Below are 21,960 nucleotides of genomic sequence, written 5' to 3' on the forward strand. Positions count from 1 at the left end.
CTCTCGTTCCCTCGCGCGGGGCCTAGCGGCGCATGCGCGGCAGGATGCGCCTCGTGACCAGGCGGCTCGAGGTCTGTGTGCAGGAGCTGCGCCGTGTTCGCTTCGCCATGGACCTGCTCGCGCGCGGCTCGGCCTCGCGCCCCGCCTCGGTGCTGGGCACCATGGAGTTCGGCCGCCGCCTGGACCAGGAGGCGAGCGGGGCGCTGCTGCGGGCCTTCCTGGCGCGGGGCCACCGCGAGCTGGACACGGCCCACATGTACGCGGGGGGCGCGTCCGAGCGCATCCTGGGGGCGCTGCTGGCGGGCGGCGGCACCGCAGGTACGGGGGGGCCTGGGGAGCGGGGCGCGGGGGTGTGGTGGGGGGCCTGGGGAGCTGGGAATGGGGATGTGGTGAGGTGGGGGGTCTGGGGAGCTGGGGGTGAGGTGGGGGGGTCTGGGGAGCTGGGAATGGGGATGGGGTGAGGTGGGGGGGTCTGGGGAGCTGGGGGTGAGGTGGGGGGGTCTGGGGAGCTGGGGATGGGGATGGGGTGAGGTGGGGGGTCTGGGCAGCTGGAGCAGCCCCTGTTTAATATCCTTTATCATTGGAGTGTGAGTCTAGATGTTCCAGCTAACAGGGAAGGAGTGAAATTTTTTCTTTTCGAGCTTGACTGTTATCCAGAAGGATGCAATCCCAAGTCTTCCCTCTCATATGGTGTGGGGAGCTGGGACGTTGCTGGGGCTGCAAATGTGGGTGGGATATTGGATGGAGAGATCCCAGAAGCTAGTGTCGGGAGGATAGCTGTGGAGCGTTGCCGCACACAGTCTAGCTGTGTGTACATTTGTCCAAAATTTCAAAAGGGCTGTGCTAATGGCCAAATTCGAACATACTAATGAAGCGCTGAAATGAATATTCAGCGCCTCATTAGCATGCTGCCAGCTGTGGCACTTCAAAAGTGCCGCGTTTCAGTTGTGCGCAGTTCAGGTACACGGGGCGGTAGCTGATAGAAATAAGGGGATTTTGACATTTGCAGGGCCCTGTGTACCTGAGACACGTGCAATCAAAATGCGGCACTTTCGAAGTGCCGCGGCTGGCAGCATGTTAATGAGGTGCTGAATATTCATTTCAGCGCCTCATTAGTATTCTCCGATTTGACCATGAGCATGGCCCTTTTGAAATTTTGGACACACGTAGACACAGCCTCTGTTTCCTTCCTCCCACGCCTTTGATCCCTCTACCAGAGGGCACAGCCCTGGCTGGCTATCATGCAGCTGTGGGAATCCCAGAGCGCTCAACGGTTAATATATGGAGATATACCTATCTCGTACAAGTGGAAGAGGCCTTTAGCGGTCATCAAGTCCAGTCCCGTGCACTCGCAGCAGAACCTATCACTCTCTCTGATAACATTTTTTTTAAAAAATCTATTTCCCCAGGTCCTTAAATGGCTCCCGCAAGGGTTGAGCTCACAACCCTGTGTTTACAAGGCCAGTGCTTTAACCACCGAGATATCCCTCCTGCCGTACAGTTGTCAGGTGCCTTGGATGGGAGCCACGTATCGTGTTTTCAACTGCCTTTTCCTCTGTGCATGGTCTTTCTTTTGCCCTTTGCTCTCATCAGTCTCTTGCTCAGCATGTTCTGGGCAAGGTTGTGTTAAGGTTCACTTTGAAGTTGTTATAAAAACAGTACATCACCAAACAATGCTTCATTTGTGTTACTGGAATATTTTCATGTTTGCAGAGAAAATCTCTTTTAAAATTACTGATGATGTTTACTTTCTGCTTTGGCTTGATCAAGATTTAGGTGCTGTTATTATACAGTATGGCTGGGTCTACACAGCACGGCTTTCCCGGCAGGTCCATGCTAATGAGAAGCCTCAAAATTGCAAATGGCTGCTGATGAGCATGGTCCCACAGCTCATTAACATAGCTGTGCGAGAGGTCAGTCTCAGTAGAGGGGGGTGCTAGCAGTAAAGAGACCATGACAGAGGGGCTTTTTGCTGGCAGGGGCTCCTCCCCACAAACTCTTTATTTCCGGCTCCCTGCTTTGCCGATACTGAGCTCTCATGTGACTATGCTAATGAGCCCCAGGACCATACTAGTGAGCAGCCATTTGCAATTTTGAGGCTGCTCATTAGCATGGACCTGCCAGGTAAGCTATGCTGTGTAGACCCAACCTCTGTGTATTCCAGTAAGACCTAGGGGCTTTATTTGGGATCATTGCACTAGATACTCTTTGTATACATATGAAGATGACATGTCTGCTCTGGGGAATTTATAATCTAAAACAACAGATTTCCATTGTGGGAAGCAGGGATCCATTGAACTGACTTTGAAATAAATTGAGTTGTGACCTGTAAAGAAAGTGAAGAGGAGTATGGGGATTAAAAAAGCAACAATGACTAATAACCATAACAATGACAGTAACCATGCTTTCCAAGAATAATGAGAACTTGTTTAGAAGCCCAGAAATTAATCTAGTGTTTTACCTATTTCTTCTTGATTTAGAACAGAATTAGCAGTTATGTAAATCTATTAATTTGTTTTTCTTTTTGTGTACTGCAGTTTGTGGATGTTAGCAGGATTACATGGGGCTTCTCTAAGCCTAGCCAATGTTATCCATGCATTTTAAGTGGTTTGGGGCTTGTGATGGTTCCTTATCCACATCCCTCCTTCACCCTTGATTCTAAAGGTAAAATACACAATTGCTTGTTTTCAGTCTGGTTCTCTCTCTGTCTTAGTGAAGATGGCAACGAAGGCCAATCCATGGGAGGGGAAGACACTGACGCCGGAGAGCATCAGGTCTCAACTGGAGACATCCCTTGAGAGGTTACAAATGAAGAGCGTAGACTTATTCTACCTCCATGTCCCTGACCACGACACCCCTGTTGAACAGACACTACATGCTTGCAATGAGCTCTACAAGGAGGTAAAAGCAGAGGCCCAAACCTGTGACTTTTGTCCACTTGTTCTATCTGCGTTTGCTTGTGTCTTCGCTGCTTTCCATTGCAGGGGATATTGTGGTGTTGGGGCAGGGACAAGAGGAAAACAATGGTTTGTGTAAAGTATAAACAGCTAATACCATATAAACTATCCAGGTGATTCAATAAGATCTCATAAGGTTCAGAATTTCTGATGTTTGTCTCCTGGTGTAAATTGTCCTGTAATATTTTTGGTATCAACAAGTAAAAAAAAATGAGATTTTAGAGGGTGTAGATTGAACCCTTTCAATTCAACCAACATAAGAGAAACATTGGCCGTGTCCACACTAGCCCCAAACTTCGAAATGGCCACGCAAATGGACATTCCGAAGTTTACTAATGAAGCGCTGAAATGCATATTCAGCGCTTCATTAGTAAACTTGGAAATGTCCATTTGCGTGGCCATTTCCAAGGTTGGGGCTAGTGTAGACACAGCCATTGGGTCTTCTAACCCATCCATTTTGGAAAAGGGGGTGAGCAAAAAAGGAATCTAATTTGGGACTAAAATCTGTTGACAGCCCATTTCTATATGTTAAATCTAAACTGGGTATGTAAATACACTCTGCAAGAGACTGGGATTAAATCTCTCTGTATTTCCCTACAGGGAAAGTTTAAGGAGCTTGGTCTGTCAAACTATGCAGCTTGGGAGGTAGCGGAAATCTGTACCATCTGCAAGTACAACAATTGGGTGCGTCCATCTGTGTATCAGGTGAGTGTTGCAGATTTACTATGGTCTGTCTGATTCACCTGAGGCTTCTGCAGCTCTACATCCTCTTTCTCCAACCTGGATCCACAGGGGACTGTCCTAGTGCTCTTCAGGTGGGGACTACTCCATCTCCAGTCTGTCATGAAGCTGCTTCCACTGAGGGCAGCTCCTGGGAAAATCAGGGCTGTAGTCTCACTGAGGGGTTGGAAAAGCCCAGGCAGGTCACACTAATTTGCAAACTTTTATTCCTGTAGCAATGGGTCCTGGGAACCTGTCACTTTATTATAGCAGGCCCTACGAGCCTCAGTTTCTGGGATCTTATTGTGCTGGGTAGTCTGTAAAAACTGAACAAAATGATGTTTAGTCTGGTAAGATTGTTTTGCAAAAGCAATTAAAAATGAAGTCACTACTCCGACGCAGTTAAGGGGCTATCTGTCTGTCTGTCACTTGTTCCAGTAGTTTCCTGGATATGAAACAAATGAGTCAGGTCTTCAGTAGGTATCTAGACTCAAGTGACTTGGGAATACTGTGGTCTGACTCTTTCCATGTGACACACAATACCACTGGAAGTTTGCACTATTGATTTGCATGCAATGCACAGACATCATGGGGTTAAATGGGAGGCAATCTGCCTTTATGCAATGATGGTTAAATGACTGCTGCAAAGGAACTTGCTACTGAAACACGCATTTCTTCTGGATGTTTGGAAGAGATTAACAGGGGAAGATGCCTTACAAAAGGAATAGTCTTGCTAATGCCATGAGCTCAGATCCAGAGCACTTATTTTTCTCTCTCAATACAATAAACTCTGTTTATCTGGTATTTGATCAACCAGAACTCTCAAATAACTGGCAGAACTCTCAAACTTGACATAATTCTCAAATTCCCTTTTTTACTCTGCCAGAGAGCAGTACTGAGTGTGAGCAATGTCCCACCCCTTGGGGGCCAAGCTGATCAGCGCCTGCCCTGTGTCTTTTTGTGCTGCGTGTGTGTGCAGCCGGCCGGCTCCTTCGCTCTCTGTGGATCCCTGTGTGGTGTGGCCGTGTGGGAGCCCGACAAGCAGCTCTCTGCGTGGCGCGGCCATGTGGGAGCTCTGCGAGCAGCTCTCTGCGTGGTGCAGCCATGTGGGAGCCCTGCAAGCTGCTCCCTGTGTGGTGCAGCCATGTGGGAGCCCCTTAAGCAGCTCCATGCCATCCCCACCAACAAGGTAACAAGGCAGTGGTTGAGCAGGAGCTGGCGCTGGCGGTGGAGGAACTGAACTTTGCTATTGATGGGGAGGCCACTGACCACCTGTGCCTCCCCACAGCTGACCTCTATTAACCAGAATATTTGAACATCCAGCAACCTCCTAGTCCTGGGATGGCTGAATATGAAAGAGTTTATTGTAGTAGACAAGGCAAGGTGAAAGGAAGAGCAGAACAAAAAAAGAGCAGAAACACGTTTTTCTGAATTTTTTTGTCCTACAAACATTTGGCTTTGAAAATGTCACTACTAAATCAGGCCCAGTTGCTTGTGGGAAGTTCAGATTTGTGTGTACTTTTGATGTTGCATTCACTCAGGCACCAGTGTGATCAGTGGCAGGGCTGGAACGTCAAAAGTGTAGGTAAATGGGGCCAAAAGCAGTGACAATGAGTAAAAACCAGATTAAGCCACTTCATATAGATGATCAAATAGATATCAGATGGTAACACATTGGTTAGCACTAGGGAGGGAGGAAGCGTGGGGTTTGACTGCAGAAAGGACATTGGGGTGCAGGAGGAAGTATGGGGTCTGGGAGGAAGTTGGGATAAAGGAGGGGGTTCTGGCATGGGGCAGAGGTTGGGGTCTGGGAAGGGATATGGGTGCGGGAAGGAATTCTGGCCTGGAGTGGGGGCATAGGAGAGGGTGCAGGGCTTGGGAGGAAGCTGTGACGTGGGGCAGGAGTTGCAGGGGTTTGGGTTGCAAGGTCTGGGTGCAGGAATCAGGGTGCAGAGGGTTGTGGGGAGGGAGGTAGTGGGGTGCCAGGTGCAGGCTCTGGTCAAGAGGCATTTACGTAAGTATCTCCTGGCCAGCAGCTCAGCAGCACCTTCAGGCAGGCTCCTTTTTCTACACCCTTGCACACTGCCCAGAGTGGTCAGTTATGGGGAGCTATGTGCTGCTGTGAGCCCCACATGCCACTGGCAGGGAGGGAACTTCGTGCATTGCCAGCACGAGAAGCTTGGCCCAGACAGCTCTGGGAGCAGTGCAGCCTCTTCTTTCCCCACTCCCCCCTAAGGCTCATGGTGCTCCAAGAAGCACATGGGTCCTGCAGCTGGCTGCTTTGAGTGATGTATGGGATGCAGAAGGCAGGGCTCCCACTGGGCCATGGTGCCTGAGGCTCCTGCTCACCTGTGGTACAGTGGCAGGCCTTTTTTTGCCCATCCGAGTTAACTGAATTTTTCCCAACCCCCAATGGATGGTCAGTGTTGCCAGGCCAGAGCAGCCCCAGCTGCATTAAGCTGATTGGTGGGACCCTGGCTACCTTGGGGTGGCAGGCAGGCTGTTGCTGCACTGGAGCTGGCTTGGCAGGCAGGCTGGACGCTGGCTGCAGTGGCCCCAGCAGGCAGGATCCCACCACAGCTGTGTCAAAACAGCCCCAGCCTCATCCACAGTGGAAAGCTGGGCTGGAGTAGTCTGCTCAACTCCTGCCCCACAGACCCAGTGGGAGCCCAGTTGTGGTAGGAGCCCAGCCCTGGCTTGCCCTGCGCCAGTCCCTCAATGTAACATTAATCTTTAACCATTTACCTCTTTTGACCATTATGTTCATCCCTAGCAATTACTAGCCTGTCTTGAATTCTCACTATCAAATAGGGAGCCCGTCCTCTTGCAGTAGTACCCCGTAAGATGGTCAGGCCTCACTCTGAAGTTCTAAGTGCACTTATTTGTTATAGGGGATGTATAATGCAACCACTCGCCAAGTGGAAACTGAGCTGCTGCCGTGCCTTAGACACTATGGAATGCGGTTTTATGCCTACAATCCTTTGGCTGGTATGAGCTGGGCAAGGGATGGGTGTGGGGGATGAAACTGAACCAAACCCACCAACATTAAGGTGGAAATTGGCCTGACCCCCTCTGAATAGGGCTCTCTCCACTTCAACACAACTGCGCCCCACTAGCAGTGGGTTTAGAATTAACAAGAGTGGTGTTAGGGCGACTTGGTGGCTCAGAGGATGCATCCTACCCTACCTGTTGGTCATCTGCTTGAATCCAAAGCAGTTTAGTAGTGGCCAGAGAGCTGAATGCCATCCATTTCCTAGTTTACCTGTAATTTTTATCTGGCACCCTTACAAACAGTCCCCTGTCAGCAAAGATGGACTGAATTGGCCCATGAAAGCTGGTTCTTTGCTGGCAGAGGCTACCCATGCTGTATTTGTTTCCAAGTCTGCCAAGCTGGCATTCCTCTTTCCCCAGCCTCAGGTTCAGAAGAGACTTTTTTACAGGAAGAAAAATTGTATTGATGCAATTGTCTTGATGCCAATAAGCCCACCTTGCCTTAGCAGGATTCTTATTTTGCATAGGGGTGTGGGTGTGGAGAGGAGGTGGCAGCAGCAGCAGGGCTTTCTCACCAGAAAGGGCTTGTTCTGCTGGTCAGAGATGAAGAGGTGGAGTTTTTCATCCTACATTTGGTTCAGTTCCTCTTGCCTTGTTCCATCATGGGGTTTATGCCTGTGCTGCAGCAGGGGCCCTGCGTCCAGAGGTTTAGAAGGTCATGGGATACGCATTAAGGATGTTAGTTTTACCAGTTCAGGGGTAAGCTTCATGCATTTAGGATTAGACACGCTAAACGGATGAAGCTTACTGGTTACAGTTAACTGGTATGAGCTGGAGCAGACCCCTGCCAGGCATTGCTCCAGCCCTGCAAGACTGCTCTGGACTGTCCCCAGCTGCGGTGCACCAGGACCAGGGTTACTTTGGCCCTTAGTGCTCCTGTGACCCGCTGCTGTGGGTGTGGGCTGCTCTGGTCAGGGCACACTGCTGTGGGTGTGATCTGGTCTGCACAGGCAGGGACGTTTCAGCATGGCCAGAACAGCCCTGGTCCCTGGCCCACTGTGAGTGGGGCTGTTCCAGCATGTCATCCCCAGGCCTCCTACCCCCATTTAATTGGTTAGCCAGTTAAACCTAGCATTCAGCCAGTTAAATTGGATTTTTACATCCCTAGTACACAGGGCTACTGCACTTTTTACAGGTTGCAAAACCCACTCACCATAAAAGCTTGGTCCCTAATGATAGTATGTCATTGACCCTTGCAGGAGGGTTGCTGACAGGGAAGTACAAGTATGAAGACAAAGATACAAGCCAACCCACTGGAAGATTTTTTGGGAATGATTGGGCACAGGTCTACAGGGACAGGTAAGTTTCCAGATGGCAAAACTACAGAGTGGCACCTGTCCTGAGTGGGGCCAGCTACCATTGATTCAGCCTACATACAGCAAAGATGTAGTAAAAAATACAAATGACTAAAATCTGTTCAGTGCTTATGTCCCAAGATCGGTGATCTTTCTGGTAATGCTGAACAGCCCTTACGTGTTCCTTGCAGCACTAGGATAGTGGGATTTTGTTAGAGGGATGATTTTGATCATAAAGAGAACAAGCATGGTGACTTAATTACAGCAGAGGACTGGGGAGGGGACCTTTCTGTGGTTTAATACCAGCTTTGCTACTGACTTGCTCTGTGGCGCTGCACAGATCTCTTGAATAGCTGTTACCCTATTTTTGAAATGGTGGGGTAGTGGCCTCCCTTTCAGAAGGCTGAATCTAATGTTTTCCAAATGCTTTTGTTGGAAGGCCTCCAAGAGAACAAAAGGTAGTCAGGTTTGTTAGCTATCCATCTAACATCTAGTGCATCCTTAGTGAACTCCCTTCTGGTATCTGAAAAAGATGTAGGGGGCATGAGATGGTTGCTGTGAACTTGTTTGGTATAGCTACAGAATCTGTTATACTAGCTTCCAAAGCTACACGCTGCATCAGTGAACTAAGCTGTTGAGATTCAAACCTCCACTGGCAACATTTTGATTAATGACTGCAGCATCTCTGATCCCAAGGAGAGGTTCTTACCATTTGGGTAGCAAAGATCACCAGGGCTGTGTTGGTCTCATGCACTACTCTTGACCTGTTAGAGCTAGGAAAGCTCTTTTGCTCTCTTAACAGCAGTATGGGTCAGTGTTGCAATCATAAGGGGAAGGCAGAGGTAGCTGAATCAGTAACAGGAGTGTCTCCTTTGCTGTAGATACTGGAAGGACACGCATTTCCAAGCCATTGCCCTGATAGAGAAAACCTTAAGGGAGGCTTATGACTCTAACCCCCCGAGCCTAACTTCAGCTGCCTTACGCTGGATGTACAACCATTCCAAACTTGAGGTAATTGCTTGACTTTAACATAAACAGTTGATATGCACAAAAGAACTGGAGCTCTCCAGCTGGATTTCTTTGTTTTTTGCAGCTGCAGTATATCAACAGCAAAAATCTCTCTAAACAGATGTATGTGCTTTTAATCCACTTAGGCCTTACTGCTGTTTTCTTTTTGGAACATTATTCTGGTCTCCCGATGCCAAGCTGTTGCATGCAGCAGAGTATAGGAGTGAATCAGCTGTACCCTTCCTTCTGTGTTTTGTGTCCATGACTTGAAGGAAAATGGAAGATGTTACATGCCAATTGACTTTTCTCAGCCAGCCACTTCCTTCTGAGGTGATAAACTGGCTTTTCATAAGGCCAGAAAATTAATGGTTATGTTCTACTCCTTTCTCAAAACATCCTCCTGGCCACACAGTATGAATTGGCAGCCTTTGAGATGTTGGCGAGACTTGGAGGCAGTGACAGCACACTGAGCTCTGGCCTTGTTAATAGGACTGCAGCTAAGACTATTTCCCCAAATACATAGGAGTTGCCAAAGAGCAACATTCTGCTGAAAAACAGAGAGTTGGAGTCTGTCTATTGCAAGATAAGACAAGTGGATTTCCTGTCAGGTAACCCCTTCCTTTCCACTGCAGGGTGCTTGTGGAGATGCAGTGATCATTGGGATGTCCAACATGGATCAGCTGCAGCAGAACCTCATGTGCAGTGAAGAGGGTCCTCTGCTTCCTGCTGTGGTGGAAGCATTTGATAAAGCCTGGCACCTAGTTGCACATGACTGTCCCAACTACTTTCGTTAGAAAATCGGGGTAGCAGATACGTATGCAGATGGTAACCAAGTATCCTAGTATATGAGACCTCTTAACTCCTCCCAAAGTGTTTTCAGAGGATACTTCTCCCTGGGACCAGGGATTCAGGTAGTGAATGAATTTGGGTTTTCTTGCACTGCAGTTGAAGATCTTTGTACGGTCACTTTCTATGCTAACAATAATAGCTGCACATGGTGTCCAAGCTATTAACTTATCTGAAAAATACTAAAAGCCACCATGCTGTGAAAATTTCCCTTATTAGAGCAACTCCCATTTTCACCTGCCTGCACACAATCATGTTGTGATTCAGTGATGTAATTCATAGAAGGAACTGGCTCTGTGGTATAGCCAGTTGAAATCTTAAAGGGGGAATGTAGATGTCTTCAATCTGTATAATAGCTAAGTAGTGAGAATAAAGCATTTTTAAAGCAGCTCAGGCTGTGCCTCTTCAGTTCATTTGGGTTTTGTTTTAAATTTCTGGTGCATGGTATTTTAATAACTGCCAACCCCACATACAGAAGCAGTCACAAGGATGGTTGTGCTTAAAGCAATGGTGTTCCATTTAGGAAAAGGTGCAGGTTCCAGTTTTGCTTGTGCTGTTCACTCGTGAATGGACTTTAGCCCAGTTATGTGATCACTATTTCCAAGGCAGCAGCTGTGAAAATAAGTCTCTGGGAACATCAGAGAGGAACTTCAAAGTGCAAACTAGGCTTTCTGAAACTGTCTTCAGCCAGCAGGATTTCAGCCTGGGGCAGGCTTCCTGAAACATGTTTTGTTAAATAACAGAACTGCTGGAATAACCTTAATATGTTTTGTTGGCTCAGGCACGGGAACGATCCTGTCCGTTAAATAAGTGTTTAACTAGACTGAAGTAAATACAGTGTTAGCAGGGTAACTTCCTCAGTTCTGTTGACTAGACAATCTACTTGAACAGTGGACACCACACACAAGACCAGTCCTGCCTAGGGTTGCCAATTTTGGTTGGATGTATTCCTGGAGCTTTCATCACGAGTCTTTAACTGAAGATTCATCTTTAACTCCCAGTGACGAAAAGACAATCCTGGAGGGTTAGCAATGCGTAACCCAAAGTTGTGGTTCAACCTAAATTCTTGAAAGTACTGTAGGGCTTGTCTGTGCTACTCAGCAGCTTGATAGGCTGCAGTTGCTCCAGTGGGAGTCAGTTTATTGCATCTAGTATAGATGTGATGACTCAGCCCACCAAACACTCTCCCATTAACTCCAGTGGAATGAACAGCACAGGTGGAATTGATGGGGGAGCATCACTGTAAGTAGATCTAAATATGTCTACTTCAGCTACTCTAGTTATATAGGTGAAGCAGACATACTCAGATGTACTTCATGTAGCTCACGTTGCATAACTCAGATCAATGGCCCCAGTAGTCTAACTCATGCCTAGAGCTTGTTCTACAACTGGTCATGTGACAGATTTGCCACCTTCTGTCTTGGACCTGTAGTTGCAACTTTAATTCTGTTCCTTAATGTCTTTACTATTGGATTTTGCATGCTCCTATAAATTGAGTAACACACATCTAGGATCTTCGCTTCCATAGCAGTTACACACTAGAGCTACATCTACACTAGCCAGAAACTTCAAAAAATGGCCCTTTTGAAGTTTACTAATGAAGCGCTGAAATACATATTCAGCACCTCATTAGCATGCGGGTGGCCCCGGCCCTTCTAAATTGACGTGGCTCGGGCAGACAGGGCTCCTTTTCAAAAGGACTCCGGCAACTTCAAAGTACCCTTATTCCTATGAGCAGATGGGAATAAGGGGACTTAGAAGTAGCCAGGGTCCTTTCGAAAAGGAGCCCTGTCTGCCCGAGCCGCGCAGCAGTGAGCTGCTTCAATTTAGAAGTGCCGAGGCCGCCCATGTGCTAATGAGGCGCTGAATATGTATTTCAGCACTTCATTAGTAAACTTGGAAATGGCCACTTGTATGGCAATTTCAAAGTTTTTGGCTAGCGTAGACATAGCCAAGAGGTTACTTACAGGGACTTAATTTTTAGGACTTGCGTATAAAAAAAATACTTATTCCCTTCAAGAATTTGAGGTGCAGGTCCAAGAATCATTTCCAGGAAAATCCCAGGGTGTCTTATTACATGGTTGATGAAGATATTTCAGCTGCAGTGGTCTGTGACATTATCGTTACCATAAGTCATTTACAACCTGTAGTCTGTAGGCTGCATAAAGTTTTCAAAGGGGTCTGTACCTCCACTTGAAATTTAGGAACAGAGAGTAAGCCATGCTAGTCTATACACTATCAAAACAAAAAGCAGTCAAGTAGCACGTTAAAGACTAGCAAAATAGTTTATCAGGTGAGCTTTCGTGGAACAGACCCACTTCTTCAGACCAGAACAGACTCAATATTTAAGACACAGAACTAAAAACAGTAAGCAAGGAGGACAAATCAGAAAAAGATAATCAAGGTGAGCAAATCAGAGAGTGGACGGGGGGGGGGGGGGGATCAAGAATTAGATTGAGCCAAATATGCAGATGAGCCCCTACAGTGACTCAAAGTTCCCGTCACGATTTAAACCATATGTTAATGTGCCAACTTTGAATATAAAAGTCAGCTCGTCCACTTCTCTCTCTAAAAGGGTGTGATAATGTCTCTTCAGTAACACACATACCTTGAGGTCATTGACAGAATGCCCCATTCCATTAAAATGTTGACTAACAGGTTTGTGGAGCTGGAGTGTTTTGATGTCTGTTTTGTGCCCTTTGACTCTTTGTCTAAGGGAGTTAGAAGTCTGTCCAATATGCAAAGCATCTGGGCATTGTTGGCACATGATCTCATGCTCCTCTACTAACATCATACGCCATCTGTCCCACGAAAGCTCACCTAATAAACTATTTTGCTAGTCTTTAAAGTGCTACGTGACTGCTTTTTGTTTTGAAATTTAGGGTGGGTCTGCAAACAAAAAAAAGAGATTGAAAACTGCTGCCCTATTTTGATTCTACGTCAGGAAATGCCATGGCTGAGGGAAGCCGTAGTAGTTCTGGTAACACACTGTGGTTAAATCAGGCTTGGTAAACACAGAAGGAACTTAGTAAAACTTAGCCAAGGAAAGCTAGCCTAGTTATTACACTTCACCTTTTGGCTTCAATTATCGTTTAGTCTACATTTGCTTTCAAAATACAGTCCAGATTGTTCTCTTAGCTGGAGAATTAGGACAAAACCCACCATTCTAGGCATCTGAGGCAGTATGAACTGGCACCTTCTCCTTTAGAGAGCGACTGTTTAAATATTTTTGTCCATATGATTATCATTTCTAATGCCAAGTGAGCCTTAAGCTGTTTTCTACAGAGGGGAAGTATTATGAAGCAATAAAGTGGATACAGCTCAGGTTTGAACAAAGACAACCTGGAAAGGGTTTTACTTCCTAATGAAGCTGTTTGGCTATTTTAAGATCATGCGCATTTTCTCCTGGCCCAGTGATGCCTGAAGAGGCAGTGAGGCTGTATAGTCAAGAATACAAAATTTCTACTTAATTTTATACATATAAACCATTTTCATCATCTTAGATAAATAGTAAGTCTGTAGGTTGATCAACTTGGTCATGCTAGACCTGAGGATAGGGATCCATGGGCTTGAAATAGACCAAATTGTCTTTAGTGTCCTATACCAGGTCTTTCACTTAGTTGTCCTCATCACTATCCTGGTCGTCATCATCCTCTTCCATCTCTGAGGTTTCCTCTGCATCATTCACCAACTGCTGGAAGTCTCCTGTCTCAGAATGCCACATACACTTGATGGTCACTTTAAACTCTGCCATCTCATAGCCAAAAAGTTTCTGGAAAGGAAACAGGAGCTTGTCACTCATTGCTAGCCCTCTTGGGGCCAGTCTAGCTCACACATTAAGTAACATCTTTAGATTATGACAAAACTGGAGATATGAGTAAGGCAAGAATCTCAGAGCCCTGCTTAAACATTAACATCCCTAGTCCCTGCTCTCCTGTCTGCTTCTTCCCTGCAAGACCCCACCCTCCCTTGCTTATCTGTGCTCCCTCTCTCCTCCCCTCCAGCTAGCTTCCTGCCACTAGTGTGGATGAAGGGTTGGTTCTGGCTGCTGCTGTCCGCATTTTTTTTTAATCTGTGCAGCGCTCTAATCACAGGGTGCCTTTTAACATAAGGATAGTTTGTCCAACTTGAGCTAGGCCAAGAGCACAAAACTACAATCAAACCTCTTTAATCCAATCCAGCAACCTGGAAGAAAGGGTAGCCCAGATTACAGATTTTGCCGGACCAGAGAGGGTGCTGCAGGGTCTGGGCATGGGGAATTGGGGTACTTACCTGGTGCCTGCTGGTGGGGGCACACATGGGTCTGTACGTGGGTCTGTGTCCCCTCTGCTCTCAGATATCACCACCCCTCCCCACAGAAGTGGTGGAGAAAAACCTCAAGGGAAGCAGCTCTGCATTGTTTCTGAAGCTGAGGGGCTGGGCAGGGACAGCTCACAAAGCTGCTCCTCACCATATCGTGGGTGTTCCCAGATTCGGGACACCTGCAGTACAGACGCTGAAGTGTATTTTAGTGCAGACTTTTTCTTTCAAGTTAGATTAGATGGATCCATTCCTCAGTCCATGCCCCTCTCCAGCCACTATCATTTTACTGCTTGTTTCAAAATTCACAGTATAAAACTGGAATGCCAGGGTAGGATTCAAGTCGAAACATGCGTGGCATTTAATTGTTTTTGCAATACCCTGGCCTAACTCTCAGCCATTAGCATGGTAATTTCTCCTCATGTTCTTATAATCAATGCCTGTCTCAGCACACAGTATTTCTAAAGCGATCTGCTCTTTGGGCTTCTATTCTTCCAGCTGCTTATTAATCCCGAGTAGCCAAAATAACTCTGAAGGAGACATATTACAACTGAAATGAGCAGCAACTACTGATTATGGCTAATATCCAACACTACAGTAATTTAAATTTTAGCACAAATGGTCTCATACATGAATTAAGCTTAGAACCACAATGATTTGTAATTTCATGAAAGACCCATAGGGCTCATTAGTTGGTCAGAACACTTCTTGGAGCTGAACTATAGCTGGATAACTGCTGCTTATGTTACTCACCAAGACACGTGCCTGTTCAGGGGTCAGAACATCCCCTTCCTTGCAAACTTCATAGTCTGAAAGCAGTGTCACCACTCCTGCAGGAACAGGGAGAAAAAAAGTTGGGCTCAAGTCAGAGAGAGATTACCACATGAGGTGATGGAACAGGAGCTACTGTGGTAATCAGAGCTTCCAGCCTGTTTCTCTATTTCTGGCAGTATGGAGTAAGAAAGCTTCAAAGAAGCAGGTTTCGGTAGTACAGTTCTTACTAGGGCTCAACATTTGTCTTGATTATAATTCTTTAGGCTAAAATTCAGCACAATAAATTGGTTTGATATTTACAGAGGTTGGCAGTTCTGCGAGCTGGTCTAACATACTGTAAAGCGCTTATCAGTCCTTGAAACTGATATGCAGTGTAAGCCTACTTCACTGATCAGTCTCTTAGCAGGTATTTGTGTCATACCTGTCCCCTCTCAAATGCCAAGTCCCCATGGGCCCCCCATTTTCATGCAATTATAAATTCAGGCTATTTCTGTCAAAGAAAGTGGAGGAGGGAGTCAACAGGACACTTTACATGTCACCTGTGGCTTAAAGATATACAATGAAATCAATCACTTTCCCCATCAGAAATTCTTGCGACCTGTAGGTCAAGCCCAGCTGCCACCAGCTGATTTGAAAAAAACAAGGCATCCTGGAGATGGAGATTTCGTCAGACACTCGACTTTTCCTGATTAGGTCTGAGACACAAGAATTTTGAAATACAGAATAAAATAGTTCCAGAACTAACCCGAGGAAGAGTTTTTTTTAATATTAGTCTCTGCTGAAAATATACTGCATCTTCTACTTCCATCATCTAATACTCTCCCTGTCAGGCATTTCTGCAAATACGTTGACCACGATGCTACCAACATTAAATAGAAGCTAGTAGGTTTGGAATAATTTCAATGGTAGAGAGGGAATTATGGTCATGTGCCTCAGTAAGCTCACATACCTTTCTTCAGAGCTGTTGGCAATCCCAGCTGTCGTAACTGAGGCTCCATGGAGTGAGGAAACTGCTCCAGGGGCCCTGTGTCCAGACTCACCGTGAATGTTGCTTTGTTACCTGCACGGGCGAAGTCCATCTCTTTGAACTGAGAGAACCATCTGGGAGAGGAGGGGCAGGAAACAAGAGCATTGTTTTTTTAAGACGTTTTCAGCTGTATAATACACCTCACTTTGCCAGCCTTGGAACTCTCCTGCTATCCAAAATCAGCATCTAAGGATTCTGTATTACTACCCATCACTGTTGTAACCAAACACCTTCCATGTAAACCAGACAAGCAGTAATAAAGCCCAGTGAATTTAAGGGATTGTAGCAACATACGGAAAGCCTATTTGAGGATCAGGGTAGTAGTGGTGGTGAGGTCTTGGGGAAGCTGTGGGGGGACAGGGGGGAAGAGTGCAAGTGAGGTTGTGAATGTTCTGTTGATGATAGAAAATCTTCACATATAGGTAGGGTTGTAGTTTTTCTTCATACTACCTTATTAAAGAAATTCATCCTTTCCAAGCTAGGTTTACAATTATCCGTCACGCCCCCTCCCACCATATTCCTGTATTCAGTCTGGATCTGCAGTGATTGTTCTGCTACCTCCACATTCGCTCCCTGGCACAGGCTAGCAATACCATAGGGTGAGTTGTACATGTGTCCAGTGTGTGGATAACTCTTGGGCCCTCTGGAAAGCCTTGCAGCTCTTTGCCCGTACACTAAATTTGCAGGTAAGTGCAAGTTATGTTAGATTGTGAGTGAAACTGAGGAAAGGAAGAGCCCAGTCAGCTGTGCTTGTGGTGCAGTGGGTTGGAGACTGCTCCAGATCTAGAGAAGAAGTTATTCCCCTCTATTCAGCACTGTTGAGGCCACATCTTGAATACTGTGTCCAGTTTTGGGCCCCCCAGTAAAAAAAGGATGAGGATTTGCTGGAGCAGGTTCAGTGGAGGGCAACAAAAATGATGAAGGGGCTGGAGCACAAGACATATGAGGAGAGGCTGAGGGATTTGGGCTTGTTTAGATTACAGAAGAGAAGACTTAGAGGTGATTTAATAGCAGCCTTTAACTTCCTGAAGGGGAGCTCTAAAGAGGAGGATGAGAAACTGTTCTCAGTGTTGTCAGATGGCAGAACAAGGAGTAATGGTCTGAAGTTAAAGAGGGAGCGGTGTAGGTTAGATATTAGGAAAAGCTACTTCACCAGGAGGGTGGTGAACCATTGGAATGCGTTGCCTAGAGAGGTGGTGGATTCTCCTTCCCTCGAGGTTTTTAAGTCCTGGCTTGACAAGGCCCTGGCTGGGATGACTTAGTGGGGGTTGATCCTGCTTGAAGCAGGGGCTGGACTAGATGACCTCCTGAGGTCCCTTCCAGCCCTAGGATTCTGTAAGCAGTTGCTCATTTTGTGGCATTAGATGTTGTTTTTATCAACATCTCTCCAAGAAAGAAGCCATGTGAGTCATGGAGTATAGAACTTCCTCGGTCCCCTTTCAACCATGGCATCATCTTCTCTAGCTTCCCCCTGCTTTTTCCACTGAGCCTTTTCCATCACAACTCCAAAGCCAGGCTGGTGTACAAGCATTTTAAGCTGAATGCTGTCATGAGACAACTGCCAGCAGTGGCCTGTTTCAGCATGGAAGAAGAGGCTCAGTCTGAACTTCAGCTCTCCGTCTGTCAAGATGCAAGTGTACCATTAGACTGAATTCCCTTTGTTACTCCCATAGATACTTACTCATTCACATCATCTTTGGTGCGATTGGTGAACAGGAGACCAACTTCACCTTTTAGGTGTTTGCTGACCTAGAAAATAAGCAGCATGTGAAATTCAGCTGGGCTCAAGACCTTGGACATAAAGGAGTTTAGAGGACTCTGTCCTTAGATTTGTAGGTACTGATTAATCAGTCCCAATGTTTCTTGCAGCGCTTTGATGCTGTGAGGAAGACTAAACTAAGGACAGGATGTAGATGGCAAGTTTGCTTCAGGAGACTTTTCCTCCTGATGTGAAACTTGTGTGGCTATGAGAAGCTGGGGCTGGAGAGGACATTCCATGTGTAAATCTGGAGAAAGGAGGTTAGATCAGGGGTGGCCAACACATGGTCCACCCACCAGAATCTGGCCCGCCAAGCCTTTTCCTGGGCCGTGGTGCCATTTTACCCAAGCTGGCAAAGTGAGTGTGGAGTGCAGGGTGTAGGCAGGCTGAGAGAGGGGTTGGCAACCTCTGGCTCCAGATCTGCATGGGGCTCTTTAAGGTGCTACACATGGCTCTGGATGCTGCCGCAGCTGAGATAATGGAACTAAATTTAATTAGTTTAACAGCCAGCAGGAGGGATCCAGCTGATAAATGAATTAAATTTTGTTCCATTATTTCACTGTGGCAAGGCAGGCAGCCACCTGTGCTGAAGGTGGGGGAAGTGAGCAGGACAGCTGAATCTGCCCCTCCTGCAGCCACACAGCTGCGCCACGAAGGAGGCAGTGGCTGCAGGGGAGCAGCAGCAGCTGGGTGCAGAGCTTGTCATCTGATGCAGGTTAATCCTGGGGATGAAGCAGAGCAGTTTTGGGGTTGATGGGGGTGATATTTTGTGTTTAGCCCCTGGAACATGGCAATTTCTTACATGTGACACCCCCCACCCCCGCTGCAAAAAGGCTGGCCACTCCTGTGTTAGCTTGTGGGAGGAGGGAAATAGTATGAATCACTAGGGTCAAAATTCCCAGTTGTCTGACAAGGAAAGTTGGAGAAGTCCCAATTGAAAAATTACTAGGATCTAGTCTTAGAATCACTGAAGAAGTGAGTTAAACACAGTATTTTTTGATTCCTATGAGGGCACTTAGCAGCTGTTTTGTTTTTCAAACTGTAGTAAGAATTGCATAGGGTTGAGGCTTCTAATTTATTTTTAAAGGTTGGCTGGATAAATTCATACTATTCACACACTGGCTGCAATCCACTTTAGGGAGAGGCTAAAAAGACACGTCTAATGGTGGAAATGCTCAGCTCTCCCAACAATTCTGCCTCCACAGAAAGAAGATTAAGCAATATTAGCTAAAATTTTCAGGACTGAGTTGCTACAGTATTAACAAGGAATGTTCTCAATTAGTTATCTTGTGAACAAGGCACAGTGATTTTACTCCTCATCCCAAAAATACAGAAAGTAAAAGAGGGAAATGCAGCAACATCCTTATGCAGCCTTCTTTTGGTGAACTGATTACAAAGATGTATTTCTTATTGATGTGGAAGAACTCAGGGTGAACAAAGCTACCCTGATGTGAAGTTAGCCACCACCTGAGTCTAAGTATTTCCCACCTTGGAAATGGGACTGTTATCTAAGGCAACTTGCCTAAAGAGCTATACATCAGTGAAGGACGGGTTTGTATCATCACCACAACAGTGGTTTAGAAGCTTTAGTTATGGGGCAAGATCACTTTGTGCTAGGTGATGTGCAAACAGAGCAGAAAGATTGTTCCTATCTCAAAGGGGCCATCTAAGTATCTGAACCCCACCAGAGTAAACAGAAAAACACTGATCTGTTCTCCCTCTCTAAGGCAACTCTTTATTTCTTCTTGAGATTTACAGAAGAGAAGTCTTGCTTCAAAATGTGCAGGAGCTATGAAAATCAGAACATACCTGGTGTAAGTTTTCCTTGTATTCATCAGCTGGCCCTCGTCCCAGTGCCACCATCATAACTTTGTTTTTCCCAAAGAAAATCCTTTAAAAAAAATGGAAAAAAGACTCAATCATGATGGCTTCAACACGTCAGCTGGTTTGACTCAGGGACAAAGACATGGGTTCTCAGTCTGGGAGTCACAGCCTCTCCTCTTTTTTTAAGCCAGGGAAGGGGATCCTACAACTTCACTCTTGTAACCTAAGATATAGGAAAGTTACTGTTCTGCCCCAATCGGGACATGGTCATTGCATCACTTTAGCTCTATATACCTGAAAGAGACAGCTGGGGAAGAACACTGCCATTTTTCAATTCTAGGGTTAACCATACATAGCACTGTGGCCCCAAGCTACTTCATGGAAACTATTTTGTCAAAGGGTGGACGAGAAGAAAATTCATAGACCTCTTCTAGCAGTTTAACACTCTTCTCTTCCCCTACACAATTAAGTACACAAAGATTTTTGTACACCAATACTGCAATATTCACAACCAGTAGTTGCTGGGGAAGCTCTCTCAGAGACTATGCCTCACCTGCTGTGTTTCCATGCATTTCTGATATCCTTCAGCTTGTTGTTTCTCATATTGGCAACAGAGAAGATAAAGAGGTATTTGTAAGTGTCCACACATTTCCGCAGCTAAAGAAAAACATGATATTGAATGGTTATAGCAGCAAACAGAGAAATCCCCATTGCATACCAGTGTTCCAGCAACAGCTTAAGCACAGAAGATGAAGTGAGAGGATCATTCAAAAGTTCTACTCATGGTAATCTCTTTAGCTCCCCAACAATACCCACCACTTCAAGGAACTAACAACTATGAATATTTGATGTGTGTCTCCGTTTAACTAAAATGACAAAAAAAACTTTAGATGTTATAAAACAAACACAGGATTTATGAAACTGCATTGCACAGTTCATCCTTTAAGCCCACAGTCCTGACCCAGTTAGCAGCCAATACCTCAAGAGACTGAGAAGCTTCAGTAATGTACTGGTCAATTTAATGACTCAGTATATAGATGAAATAAAGAATTCTTTTATGACCCTTGTGGTCCTGTCATTATGGTATATGCAGCATAAATTATTTTCAAAAATAATCTTAACAGATTTCTGTATTTCTGGGATCTAGTCAAATTGCCTCTTTATGCCTCTATTTTCCCCACTTTGGTAAAGCCTGTATTGAGACTTGGTGTGTGTAAAAATACATTAAGATCCCCAAAGGAAGAGATTATACAGAAGGGAAAGGACATATATATGTTCTGTTTCCAATACAGAGTGGAAAAAAGTGCAGCTTCTTAAGACGTACGCTCTTACTTACCTCTTCTATTAAGCTCTGTTTGACTTCTAAACCTTTCTTTGAGGTTTTTGTTAAAGAAACTGAAAGAAAAAAGTTTCACTGCTATTGATAGCTGAGGCACATCTTACGGAAAGTACAACTGAAAAGTACAGAAGTGCATCTACCAAATACATCAGCTTTATCTACCTCAAAGACTTTTGATTCACTCCTAGAAGACCACGTGCAACTTTCTGGCACTGATGTTTTCCTGGGAGTCCCACAGGGTTGTAGGATCAGTGATTAAAACCTTGAGCTACAAACCATCGCTGCGCTGACATGCAACAGACTGTCACCAGCAACTTGCAGCATCCCCAGCAGGAGATATGAAACTCATGAACAGAAACAAAACACCTTCACTGAGGCTGCTGGACTCGTTCGCCGACTCCCAGGCTAATCAACCCAGCCTAGTCTCCCTACCTCCCGTCCGACCACCCGCCAAAAAAGCCCACGACAAGCCAACGTGCCTTACCGCAGCGATGTTCAACCCTTGCTGGCTCAGGAGCCAAATTAACAAGCAAGCGTTACCCCAAAGAGGCGCAGTACTGCGACGTCACGGTTTTGGTGATCAATACAAATTATTCTCACACCAAAAGGAGGGAGCACGAATTTGGTAGGTGCTTCAGCCCCAGAGCGAAGCATCCCGCGGGGGCTACCAGTGACGTGCACAGTGTCTCATGCCAGCGGTTGCCAAAAGCCACTTGCAGCGCCTGAGCCGCAGTCTGAGCAGCTCCGTGTCGCAGCCCCCAGGTACGCACGGGGGTGTGGGAGCAAAAAAGGACGCACGGGGTCGGGGGGCTCCACCTCGGCGGGACAGGGAGGGTGGCACCAAAAGGCGAGTGGCTCCGCCCAGGGACGGGCGGCATTGCGGACCCCGAGTGAGGGAGCGGGAGGGTCACTCACTCTTCTTGTCCCGCTTGGATTTCGGCATGGCTCGCACGTTGCGGCCCCAGCTGTGTGCTGCAAGGACCCCCTGCGCCGCGCGGGATGCCGGGATAGGAAGCCACCGTGGGCGCCGGAGGAAGTGCCTGAGCAGAGTTGCCTTCACT

General features: G+C 46.4%; 2 protein-coding genes across 3 annotated transcripts; one reads left to right on the forward strand and one right to left on the reverse strand.

The window, feature by feature from the left end:
- The first annotated feature begins 32 nt into the window (after positions 1-32).
- Positions 33-10,265, forward strand: AKR7A2 (aldo-keto reductase family 7 member A2). Its single transcript, XM_074975851.1, has 7 exons — positions 33-318; positions 2,714-2,901; positions 3,558-3,662; positions 6,569-6,665; positions 7,928-8,027; positions 8,905-9,034; positions 9,664-10,265. The coding sequence occupies exons 1-7, from the start codon at positions 33-35 to the stop codon at positions 9,823-9,825; spliced, it is 1,068 nt and encodes a 355-aa protein (XP_074831952.1). The 3' UTR covers positions 9,826-10,265.
- Positions 10,266-11,775: 1,510 nt separating this feature from the next.
- On the reverse strand, positions 11,776-21,899 carry MRTO4 (MRT4 homolog, ribosome maturation factor). 2 transcript variants are annotated; one of them, XM_074975585.1, is made up of 8 exons: positions 21,815-21,899; positions 20,897-20,955; positions 20,114-20,217; positions 19,546-19,627; positions 17,659-17,726; positions 15,900-16,051; positions 14,930-15,006; positions 11,776-13,649 (listed from the first exon to the last, which is right to left on the reverse strand). In XM_074975585.1, exons 1-8 carry the CDS (start codon positions 21,840-21,842, stop codon positions 13,494-13,496), a joined length of 726 nt encoding a protein of 241 aa, XP_074831686.1. In that variant the 5' UTR covers positions 21,843-21,899; the 3' UTR covers positions 11,776-13,493. The 2 variants fall into 2 exon arrangements, with proteins under 2 accessions (XP_074831686.1, XP_074831687.1); XM_074975586.1 differs by lacking the exon at positions 21,815-21,899 and adding an exon at positions 21,062-21,723.
- Between the last annotated feature and the right edge of the window lie 61 nt (positions 21,900-21,960).

Source organism: Carettochelys insculpta, chromosome 23, assembly GCF_033958435.1.
Source record: "Carettochelys insculpta isolate YL-2023 chromosome 23, ASM3395843v1, whole genome shotgun sequence".
Classification (NCBI taxonomy): domain Eukaryota; kingdom Metazoa; phylum Chordata; order Testudines; family Carettochelyidae; genus Carettochelys; species Carettochelys insculpta.

Coding starts and splice junctions, on each gene's coding strand:
- AKR7A2 (XM_074975851.1), top strand. CDS start 33: ATGCGCGGCAGGATGCGCCTCGTGACCAGGCGGCTCGAGGTCTGTGTG. Junction 319..2,713: donor GGCGGGCGGCGGCACCGCAG/GTACGGGGGGGC, acceptor TCTCTGTCTTAG/TGAAGATGGCAACGAAGGCC. Junction 8,028..8,904: donor GCACAGGTCTACAGGGACAG/GTAAGTTTCCAG, acceptor CCTTTGCTGTAG/ATACTGGAAGGACACGCATT.
- MRTO4 (XM_074975585.1), bottom strand. CDS start 21,842: ATGCCGAAATCCAAGCGGGACAAGAAGA. Junction 19,628..20,113: donor AATGCATGGAAACACAGCAG/GTGAGGCATAGT, acceptor TTTTTTTTAAAG/GATTTTCTTTGGGAAAAACA. Junction 13,650..14,929: donor CTGAACAGGCACGTGTCTTG/GTGAGTAACATA, acceptor TTTCCTTTCCAG/AAACTTTTTGGCTATGAGAT.